General features: G+C 38.0%; 2 protein-coding genes across 11 annotated transcripts in view; one reads left to right on the top strand and one right to left on the bottom strand.

The window, feature by feature from the left end:
* Positions 1 to 3,575, bottom strand: part of LOC111874374 (ubiquinol-cytochrome-c reductase complex assembly factor 1) — a 48,765-nt gene extending 45,190 nt beyond the window's left edge. For 5 of the 8 annotated variants that reach the window (XM_033755432.1, XM_023869827.2, XM_023869830.2 and 2 more), the window contains exons 1-2: positions 3,379 to 3,575; positions 584 to 784 (exon numbers count right to left, since the gene is read on the bottom strand). In XM_033755432.1, the coding sequence (XP_033611323.1) occupies positions 584 to 784; positions 3,379 to 3,411 (234 nt within the window). In that variant the 5' untranslated portion in view covers positions 3,412 to 3,575. Of the gene's footprint in view, positions 1 to 583; positions 785 to 2,048; positions 2,312 to 3,378 lie in introns of all 8 variants that reach the window. The other 3 variants (XM_023869831.2, XM_023869832.2, XM_023869833.2) reach the window with 3 other exon arrangements.
* Positions 3,576 to 3,654: 79 nt separating this feature from the next.
* Positions 3,655 to 11,508, top strand: part of LOC111874378 — a 24,190-nt gene continuing 16,336 nt past the window's right edge. For 2 of the 3 annotated variants that reach the window (XM_023869842.2, XM_023869840.2), the window contains exons 1-3: positions 3,655 to 3,898; positions 4,532 to 4,757; positions 7,773 to 7,928. In XM_023869842.2, the coding sequence (XP_023725610.1) occupies positions 4,545 to 4,757; positions 7,773 to 7,928 (369 nt within the window). In that variant the 5' untranslated portion in view covers positions 3,655 to 3,898; positions 4,532 to 4,544. Of the gene's footprint in view, positions 3,953 to 4,531; positions 4,758 to 7,772; positions 7,929 to 11,508 lie in introns of all 3 variants that reach the window. The other variant, XM_023869841.2, reaches the window with a different exon arrangement.

Below are 11,508 nucleotides of genomic sequence, written 5' to 3'. Positions count from 1 at the left end.
GCTTCCTACTGTGACGTGGAACGTAACAGGCAATCCTGCGGCTATATAAGTGAGTTCTAATGTGGCTACCTGTGAGTTCTAATGTGGCTACCAGCGAGTTCTACTGTAGCAGTCGGCGACTTCAGTTGTACAGCCGCCGAGTTATAACGTGGCCATCGCCGAAGATAGTTCCGAGCAAGCTTACGAGAGCGTGTTATCAACAGTTCTCCAGTCAGCGGACTATAGTTGGAGTATAGCAGCCGTCGCGGTAAGAAGATCCGGACGTGTGTGCGATTGTGTAATTGGGAGCGTGTGAGACAGTGATACATAGCTCCCCTACTGTAAACGTGTAGACCACTGAAGACAGAGTGAACTGATTTGCGCATAGGGTTATAAGTCGTGAAACCCCGCAACAGTGTTAACAGATTAATGCGATTAGGGTTATAAAGTGTGAAACCCCGCAACTGTGAGATAAGTAATTGTAGCCGTTACTTGTAGACTGTTAAATAAACCAATTAACCATCTCTACGGCGTCTTCAGTAACGCGAAACACGTTACAATATTATTACAAATTTATATGAAACAAAACTAAAATATTTCTTACCGCTTTAGAATGATCCAGCCAACCAATACGTTTCAAAAAACTCTTTAAATAGCCCATTTCTGGTTGCCTGGGGACAGCAAGAGAACTTTTCATCCTCACAGTATGTGTATGAAGACATCGAAGATGGCACAACTGATCACTTACAATAAAGGACTGCAACCCATATTTTGTACACATCTTTGAATAGGCGCATACTGAAAACTGAAATATAAAGGATATCACCTTACAATCTACCCACTATAATTCTAGGATGGGCCTATGCAAATTTTCTATAAATCTAAGAGCCATCTCCTAAAACTAAGAGCCAGAATAAGAAACAAAGCACCTCACATGAGCTTACTCAATTTTATTAACAAAATGATGATTTGAAAGCTACACATTTGTCATGCTTAGAGTTAACACAACACATTGCTGCTAGAAGACAAGGAAAATATGTCTTCTGCTGACACTGTAATATGGGGAAAATGTACACTACGTGTATATTCTGCCAATGCTATGATACAAGGAAACTCGAATCATCTTCTGCTGCTGCTGCTGCTAAGATACAGGAAGAAAAATGGTGATACAAAAAACAGAACAAACTCCATGGCTTGAGTCCGCAAGCGAACTATACCGACCAAGCAATGGTGATACAATGGATAACAAAAAGAGAACTGAACATAAAAGAAAGGAGGGAAGGATATATCAGTAAAAAAAAAAAGATAACATCCCTGTGCTTTATTAATTAAGCACTATGGCATGAGAACATATGGGGCAGTGGAGGTGGAGGTCCACCATTCTTGACCTTGGCACTAGATGGAGGTGAGTGGTCAGCTTCACGCCCAAACCACTCTATCCCCGGGGAAATGGCTCCCGACATCCATTGGACTGGAAGCTGGGTGGACCCCAGAGTTGCTCTAGATGCCATGGAAAAGAGAAAGATGTTGCCATGTCGGGAATCGAACCCAGGCTGTCAAACTCATGGTCCATCACGACACTGACTGTGCTATCCTGACTCCTATGACATATAGGTATGAAAGCAATAGGAGAATGCAAGAAAAGGGGTGAGAGAACTGTTTTAATGTGAAGGAGGAGGAAGAAGGATGTTCAAATAAACAGGATGAGAAAGCAATGTGGGATGGAAATATAAACAGGATAGAGGACTGGAAGAAGAAAATCGCTCTGAATATTATTCTTAAGGGTTACGCACTAGTAGTAATATAACAGAAGACAATTATAAGTGATAGTATGGTGACCTGGCACCCACAATTTGTTCAGATCTTTTATGATGTTCCATTTTTTAATATGAGGAAACCTTTTGTTATTTTTCTGTCAATCACACAGATAACTATGATACACAAAACAATCACAGTAACAAGTAACATATAATTTGGTCCCTTTTATAATGAGAGACATGGGTTAGACAAAATAATGGAAAAACTGAAGATACTGTATACACATCTTTATTGATATTGTGTTGAACAACCTTTTGCCTTCAATTCAGCTTCAATCCTTTTTGAAATGGACCCATACAACTTTTGAACAGTCTATGCAGAATTTTATACCATTCTTCTTGAATGACATTTTCAAGTTGCTTTAGAGATGCTGGAGGTGGGAGTCTGTTCCTCAGTCTAGTCTCCAAAACCGACCAGAGTGGTTCAATGATGCTCAAATCTCGTGACCGTGCTGGCGAAGGAAGAAGTTGATGTTCACATTCATGCTCTTCACACCATGCCTGAACAGTTCCAGCTGTGTGAATGAGGGTACTGTCATCTTGGAAAACTGTATTGCTGTTCAGAAATAATGTCTGGATCATGGAATATGGAATACTCCATCCTGACAATTTGAACAGAGAGCTGGGGGTCTGTCTCAGCAAGTCATGGAATCCTCTCTGTCATCTGTTCCCTCAAGAAACCTCTGGGACATGATGCCAGATCCACAAGGCCACGAAGGTCTATTCCTGACTTGCATCACAGCCCCAAAGCCTCAGGGTTAATGCCGTCCAAATAAATTTGCCTTTCTCCCCCCCCCCTTGACAGAGTACTCTATTAGTCTGTCAGCATTTACTTATCCTGGTTCCACCCTAAGGATGGAGGTGATAAGTTCCTTCAAACATCGGTTAACACAATATCTACACGGCACCCATTCATTTTACATGTTGGACAAGTATTTTAAATACAAAATGAACTAAGCTTTTCATAAAGCTGTTTATATGGTATATTGTAAAAAAGACTTTAAATTGGCATTTGCATATACATTTTTAAGGAATGATCTTAATAAGGTATTAATGTCTGGTTGATGAATTGTACATGTTGGTTAAATTATTGAATTGTATAATAATGGTTCCTTTTTTGAATATAGCTATAAATGGACTAGTTTCTGTTCTCAGAACTAATATATGTAAATTGTGACATGTTCTATATCCAATGGCTTTGGTAGCCAGTAAGCATCAATGGAAATGAAAATAAAGATACAAGATAAGTCGTCCATTGCTAGGCAACAACTGGTAACCACGTGTCTATGGCAACAGATAACAACGGTTTCATACAATAGAACTGTTGGTAATGATATTTTCTGTGGTGTCTGCTTGGTTATAACACTTCCAGCACAGTAATTCCTGGCTCCTCACTTACGCGTTCTGATTACGTACGACAGTAACAAGAGGTTCAATCAACTCCACTGCTTTCAGTTTCGGTGAGTTAATCTATTCAACACTTTGTGCTAATCATAAATGATTCTGTGGGTACGTGCATTTATTTTTAGAATCAGATAGTTTCTAATACATTACTAGTAAAATAAGCATATACGTTCCATACCTTAAAAGCCTGAAAAACATGTTGACAGTGCATTATTGGGTTCGTTTAACTACATCCGATCAAGGCAACAATATATCAACAAATTTATAAAATATGAGGCACTGTTATTTTCAACATATTCTTTCTCATACTCCACCTTGCACACAACAAAAACCGTGTGCAACCAACCTTCCAAGCTTCCAATGCCTATCGAAACAAATCACCATGCATGCCATCTACAGGAGATTTGAGAAAACGGAAGATTGAGAGAACAGCAGTAGCTTTCTTCAGCAAAAATGGTGGAGTTTGTTGTGTGACAAAGGAGGGATCCACCAAAGTATAATTTTATATTTGCAAAAAATATTAGACGGAGCACATATTTACCGTATAATAAGGATATATCAGTTATTGTAGCTACGTAATATTGTGAAAGTCATTGACAAACCGCATGCTAAATACTTAAAAAAGCGAGGAGAGATCAGCTTCGTTGGGAGGTGACCTTCTGTTAAGAGACACTTTCGCGTAATTTACTAAAGAAATGGTTTGTAAACATCGTATAATTATAGTAGTATTCATTACACTTATTTATAAACAGGTACTTATATGTAATGTTTTTATTTGTTTTATTGCAGAATTATTTCCGTGTATTCCAATATAAAATTAACTAGACTAATCCAGATGGCTTAGCACCACCTAGCCTAGCAAGCGTTGTGTATACAAGGGTGTGCGAACGGCTTCGGATTAGTGATTGTAACTTAGTAAATTATGTTTGTGTTTGCTTATACTAGTCAACATTATGTTTTAGTTTATACCAGTTCCTTGAAGCAAAAGGATCAAGATTCTGAAAGCTTCAGCAAATAACATTTACACCATTTTTTTCCACCAGAGCGTGCAGTGTTATAAAAACTTGCAGTAATTTGTTTACTGATAAATAAAGTTTGCATAGACAACATTAAGAACGTGCAGGAGTATACTTACCTTATAATATATCACATTTTCTTTTCTAATATGCAATAGTATAGGACAGTTTCCGTTATGAATGTCACAACAGATACAGAATTAGTTAATGATACATCTTGCAATATTCTCTGCATATATTGTTACACCTGCTCCACTCTGCACTGTTAATGTTGTCATAGTTACATTTAAAATATCTATCTGCTTCATTTTACAGTTTTGTGGATAAAATGGGTTCAAAGTCAAGTTCAAAGACAGCAAAAGGAAGTAAGCAAAATGCAAGTAAAGCTAATGGTGGGAAATTGCAATCCCAGGAGACTCAAATTGAGAGAGACCCAAATGGAGAGCCTCATATTGATGTTTCTTCATTAAGAAAACCAGTAGATATCAGTGTGTCAGGTGTTGGTCAAGTTGTAAAAGTGTATCAGACTGGCACTACAGAGGTATGTCTATCATGCATAATTTGTAGTAACATATAACAAAGTAGTAAAACCTGTACAGTGTTTCATTGCTAGCATGTGCTGTTTTCTTTTCAGAGAAACCGTTCTCTTTGTTTTCTGAGTATAAGCTTTGTCAGTTTTGTTATATTGAGAAATGATACAAACTCCGTCCCAAGTGCAAACAATATATATTATATGTCTTTGGTCTTGTTCTCTTCCACGCTACATGTTTCGGCCTCTATCGGCCATCATCAGGTGTATACTCTTAACGTTGCTGCTACACTGAACCCAGTCTAAAATTTAACATTTAAAAACACATTGTTATTTTCTACCTCGTTGATATGTTGATAATACGAAGAAAATAACAGTGTGTTTTTAAATGTTAAATTTTAGACTGGGTTCAGTGTAGCAGCAACGTTAAGAGTATACACCTGATGATGGCCGATAGAGGCCGAAACATGTAGCGTGGAAGAGAACAAGACCAAAGACATATAATATATATTGTTTGCACTTGGGACAGAGTTTGTATCATTTCTCGTGTAGAGTGCAACAGGATGCTTAAGTATAATATTTGTTATATTGATAAATTTATATAGCAAAGGAAAAGATGTGTAAATCTAACAGTACTTCCAGTACTGTACTCTGATGCAGTCATGAGCATATATGGAAAATTAAACATTCATACAATATCATGTGGTATGCGTCAGTGTTGTAGATGAAAGTATGCTTAATCTTGAAATACATTGGTAAATTGTGATTCAGACTTTATCTGCTATAACTAACTTCATGGAGCTGAGCCCTTCTTGAAAGACAGACAGTTGTGCAGCTACTCAAGAACTTCCCAACGTTTTGTGAAACCTGAAGGTTCATTACCATGTTTACAAGAGCCCTTCTCTGATCCCTATTCTGAGCCAAATCAATCCAGTCCATACCACCCCATCCTATCTCTCCAAGATCCATTTTAATATTGTCACATGTATTCGTGACTTCAGATGTGGGTTTGGCTCGGGGAGTCAATTTATTGTATATTCACCAGGTGGAAATACAATTAATTATAACACTTTGAGTCTTACTATAACTATAACACTTTGTAACTATGAATAATGATGACACCCTGCAGGTTACTGTAACTACACCACATAAACTAAAAGACTTCACTTCCGACTTCTTCCTCTGACTTTTTCTTCTGACTTCTGTGTCTCTGCTGTCTTTTGGTTATAATTGTTAGGTGGCCGTGATAGCAGACACCATCTCAAAGAGTTCTGTATTTCATATCTGCAGTAACTGCCTGTCTAAACACACTTTGTCACAGAAACACTTCCAGTTCCACAGTAACCTATATGCCCAGTCGAGTCTTGTCACAGAAGTCATGGGTAATAATCCCATGGTAACCCATTGTCACAGGAATGTGATCTGTTAATACCTGTTGCCTAGGAAATTAACTTCCAATCTGACTCCACTATTCCGGCTTTCAGATGTCACGTCACAAAATCATCTACCCACCTACGTCTTGGTCTTCCTAGTGGTCTCTTTCCTTCTGGTGTTCCCATCTCATCCTCCTTAACCTGATCATTCTAATTATATTTTGTGAAGAGTACAAGTTATGAAGCTCCTCATTATGCAGTTTTCTCCAACCTCCTGTCCCCTCATCCTTCTTCAGGACAAGGATTCTCCTCAGAACCCTGTTCTCAAACACCCTCAATCTTTGTTCCTCCCTTAACGTCAGACACCAAGTTTCACAATCCTACAGAACCACAGCCAAAATTATAGTTCTGTATATTCTGATTTATACATTTTTGAGACAGCAGGTGAGAAGACAAAAGGTTCTGCACTGAATGGTACAAGCATTACCTGAATTCAGTCTCCTCTTAAATTTCCTCCTGAAACAAATTTTGGTTTCTTACTGTTGTTCCAAATATTTTAATTGTGCCACATTTTAAAGGGATCTGTTAGCTGTCTTTATGTCATGATTTTTCCCTGCATTCTGGTGACTAGACAGCAACATATACATATTTTGTTTTCTCTGTGTTTACTTCTAGACCAAACTCCATCCTAGCATCAATTAAAGTTTCTGTGTTTTTCGTCCACTTGTTTCCATCTCTAATGTAACATAAACTTTTATCTTAAAATGTCATTAAAATCACATCTTGTTTTACTGTTGGGACATGTTTTGGCTCTATAAGGCCATCATCAGGCAACCGTTAATTAATTGAAATGACCGCACTGCATAAGCTCATATGTCAGTATATTACCTGCTGTTATTGCACGTCATCATTGTTTGAGAATGTATGCCCACACTTCACTTAAGCTACTGTCATATTACGGTGTGTGTGAAGCATGGAAATACATTCTCAAACAACGATGTCGTGCAGTAACAGCATGTAATATATTGACATACAAGCTGATATAGTGCAGCGATTTCAGTCTATTAACGGTTGCCTGAGGATGGCCTTATAAGGCCAAAACATGTCACAATAGTAAAAGTAAATGTGATTTTAATGACATTTTAGGACATTTAAATGTGATTATAATGACAGTTTAAAATAAAAGATTATATTGCATTAGAGATGGATACAAGTGGATGAGTGATGTGTCAGTGCAACAGGATGCTGAAATATGATATTATTTCTGTTTTTCTTCACGGTATCTATATTATCTCCTAGCAGAATGAGTATAAATTAACATTAATTGTGTTAGCAACTGATGTTAACATTTCTGCTTTCATATAAAATGCAGTCACAAGTTACCCACTGACAGAGAACTCAGCAGTAAAATAATGAGGTCAGGTAGAAGCCTTTCATTACCTTTAGCCTGATGCAAATTCTGTATTTGTGATTTCCATTGAGAGATGATTTACTGAAGGGGTCCAGTGTGGAGGTTCTTGTAATACATAAACATTATTATTAGTATCAGGGTTGCATACTGCTGTAGTGAATTCAGATTAGCAGTAGGACATTCTTTGTCTGTAGTCTTAATAATTATTTCAGTTACATTATGTAATACTTTTTTGTATTTCAGGTTCGTCAGATGCTGGCCTATGAATGTGATCTGGTGTATGAATGCAAAATATGCCGGAACCTTTTTAGAAGCTTGGCAAACTTTCTTTCCCACAAACGTGCTTACTGCAAAGAACAGTACGGTGACACCAAATGTGTTATCCCTGCAAATCACTTGGTAATTATCTTATTACTTGGCTGAATTATGGTGTTGAATGTAGTGTCTCATATATAATATTTATAGTCATAACAATAATGGGTTCTGGATTGGATCATTGGATTTATTGACACCATCTTTACAATTACAATCAGTTATAGCAGCTCATAATCAATGAGTGTCTTAAGACCAGCTCCATTCCTTAGTAGACTATGAGTGTCTTCTCTTCTACTGTGACTGACTTGGTTCTGATTTACAAATCGGTCACTTCTTCAGCTTCCGTTTTCCGCTAATTAACACTCCACATCACACTCAAAAGTTTCACCTTATAATAATAATAATAATAATTAAACTGTTACAGATCACATACTGAATAATGAGCATAAGCTCCGTAAGCAGTGGCGTGTGGTACCAATTTGGTAAGGGAAGAAGTGGTATCTAATAAACAAACTGATAGCAATCAACTCACCAAAATTTACATCACTTATTGAGTCAATGAGGTCGTTTTGTATTCTGTTCGATAAACCTGTAAATACTGTACTGTTATCAAGGTGAACATTGAGTTTATGATCATATTTCCTCAACAAGTGAACTAATCCCACATAATTACCTCGGTTGAAAGAATCCACACTTTTGTCATGACCGCGGAGGGCAAGTTGCCTCTTTCCTAAATGGCAGATGACATCAATCAAGCGTTTCATTGTTTCTCTATTTTCTTTCACACATTCGTTATGCTGTAGTATTGTCAGGCGCTTTTGATTGTCAAGTTGACAGTCAATTCGAGATTTCCCGAACATAACAAGTTGCACTGTTGAAATAATGTGAGTCTGAGAGTTCTCATGTTGTTTCAGTGCTTTGTGAAGACTGTTGATATCACCAAACCCAGTCTTGTTCCATACATTTTTTTAATGATAAACAATAGGCATGGCCAACAAAACAATTTTCCTATATTACTGCAACCGGATAGCCACTCTGTTTTAGAATACTGTTCCAAATTAAATTTCCTTGCACATAATTTGGTTTGTGCTTTAAGTTCTGGCAACTCGCATGTCAGTCGTCCTCTTTCTATAATTATTTTCTTTTCAGAAAAGTCCCTGCGATTAAACTCCCATTTTAAAAGGCTTTCGATTACACAGTCGCGGTCGCGTTGTCTGCCAGCATTCATTTTAGCTGTGGCCTGAGCGTGTAGTCTAATAATGCCCCTGCCCTTGTACCACAATATCACACTTGATTCCCTTAAACACACATAGCTTCTTTCGGATGCATCAAAATACGATCACAAATACAATCTTACGCCCTCTAAATATACACTTACAGTATTTTAATAACACTTGATGTTGCCTGTAACACCCAACAAGACTGAAATCACACATACAAAGTTAATTTTCACATAACCATTGAAAGAACACATTCCTTTGCTGGCCTAGCCAGCAAACCGAAATTTGCTTCCCTTGGCCCCTTCAGATTAGACGAATTATTACACAGATTAATGAAAGGAAACTTGGTCCAGCCCACCAAGCAGGGGTAGGGAGGAGGAGGAGGCATGTGGCCTTGAGCAGGAACACGCGTTAAATGACAGTATTCACTTCCTTATTATTCAAATTGAATTATTTATATATGACTTCTTTTCTTTTTGTTTCTCAACTACGGAAGCAATGCTTCCATTGCTTCCATGCACGGCACGTCACTGTTCATAAGACATTACAAAAGTCTGTTTCCATCCTCAAGTGAGGGAAGACACCTATTCTGTGTTTTGTGACATCGGTTGTCCAGTGATTAAGGCTAGCTCTTTCTAAGGGACCCAACAGAGTAGGTGTCTTCCCTCACTTGAGGACGGAAACAGATCCAGTTTCCGAAACATGTTTTTTCTTATTTATTTAGAATCCGGACAATGGACAAAGTCCAAAAACCCAGTATCTCTGTGTTATACACCATTGTCAGAACCCTATACTATCTACCAGTGCTTTGTTCCCCATTCAACCTCATGTGTGTGAATAATTAACAGGTAACTTAGAGCTGCAGTGGTAACATTACATGATGCCGTTCATTTGTGTACCGTAATAGTAAAAGCATTGAAATTAACTAAGTTTGTGCTTTCACTGCAGTATTTCTCATCCTTTTCCTTGGGGCACAAGAAAATATACTTGAAAGCCAATTATATATGATCTTGTGTCTTATACAGGGTGTTTCACAACTATAGGGCATAACTGCAGGAGGTGATTTCGTAGGCCTTTGTGATCAAAAATGTTCATATAAACATGTGTCCGATTTTGGACGGTTACAGAGTTATGACCGTTTTTTCATTCCCATACACGCCCTCGTGTGAACCGCGTCTATCATCTGACGGGTCGCTATTTTTAGCCAGCTACAGACAGAGCGTTCTTGTTATCTCGACACTTGAGAGGTACCTAAGGCGTGGTGGGTTGGTAGTACCCGCGCGGTTCACAACCGAGCGGGAGCCTGTGTTGCGGCCGGCAGTGGCATTTTCGAAAATCAGCTTTAAGCACCAATAAATTCAAATTAAAGGTAATTTCACAAAGTTAGCTTTACATTCATACTTTAAATGTATCATGTATTATGCTGGTTTATTATTTTGTTCCATTTATTGTCAGTAATCGTTACTTTCTATTCTGAGTTTAAAACGGTCATTACTCTGTAGCTGTCCAAAATCGAACACATGTTTATATGAATTTTTTTGATCACAAAGACCTAGGAAATCACTTCCTGCAGTTATGCCCCAAAGTCGTGAAACACCCTGTATATTGAATCCACAGAGGACATGGTTATTGTCACTCTGTAACACGTGGCAAAAATCATTGGCATCAGTACATCAGTTGATAACATGTACATTGTTTACACCTTTATAAAAGCCTCTTCTTTTTACAGAATTTAGCTAAACTGTTTTAATATAAAGGAGAGGGAGGAAGGAAAGGGTAAAGTAATGTTATTGGGACATACAAATAAAAGGAATGGAAAAGGAGTTGTGAGACAGTCAAACCATGGAGACATCTCATTTGTAATATATTAACTACAGCTGTCATTTGAAATTATCTGTACAATGGTGAGGCTGTGGCTGGATGACCAGGGTTCAGTCCACAGCACTGGTACAGCTTCTCTATGCAGCCATGTCTGGGCAACACTAAGATTCACCCAACCTCCTATCCAGTGGGTACCAGGTGCTCTTTTCCCAGGGGTAGAATGGCCAAGGTGTGAAACTAATCACTCATCTGTATTTAATAACCAAGGTTAAGAATGCATGGAGTTTACCTTCACTCTCTCCTACAACAACTGATGTGTGTGTGTTGCACACACTATGCATACATGGGTGTGCACATGAAGGTGGGTGGGAGCATGTGCACACTTGTATGTTTGCATGATACGAGGGGGTACCCAAAAGAAACCGAACTTATTTTTTTTAACTTATTTATTCAAATTTTAAGCACAAACCTTCAATCCCCTTCAAAGTACTCTCCACTTACACTAATACACTTGTCTAGTCTTTTATTCCATTTTTCAAAACATTGTCTAAATTCATCTTTTGAGATGCTTGACAGCGCCTCCGTCGTTTTTTCCTTCACCTCAGCAACATCAGCAAAACGCT

This window comes from Cryptotermes secundus, unplaced genomic scaffold (genome assembly GCF_002891405.2).
Source record: "Cryptotermes secundus unplaced genomic scaffold, Csec_1.0 scaffold197, whole genome shotgun sequence".
NCBI classification, from domain to species: Eukaryota; Metazoa; Arthropoda; class Insecta; order Blattodea; family Kalotermitidae; genus Cryptotermes; species Cryptotermes secundus.
The sequence above is the reverse complement of the archived record's forward strand: the minus strand, read 5'-3'. Positions and strand labels throughout refer to the sequence as shown.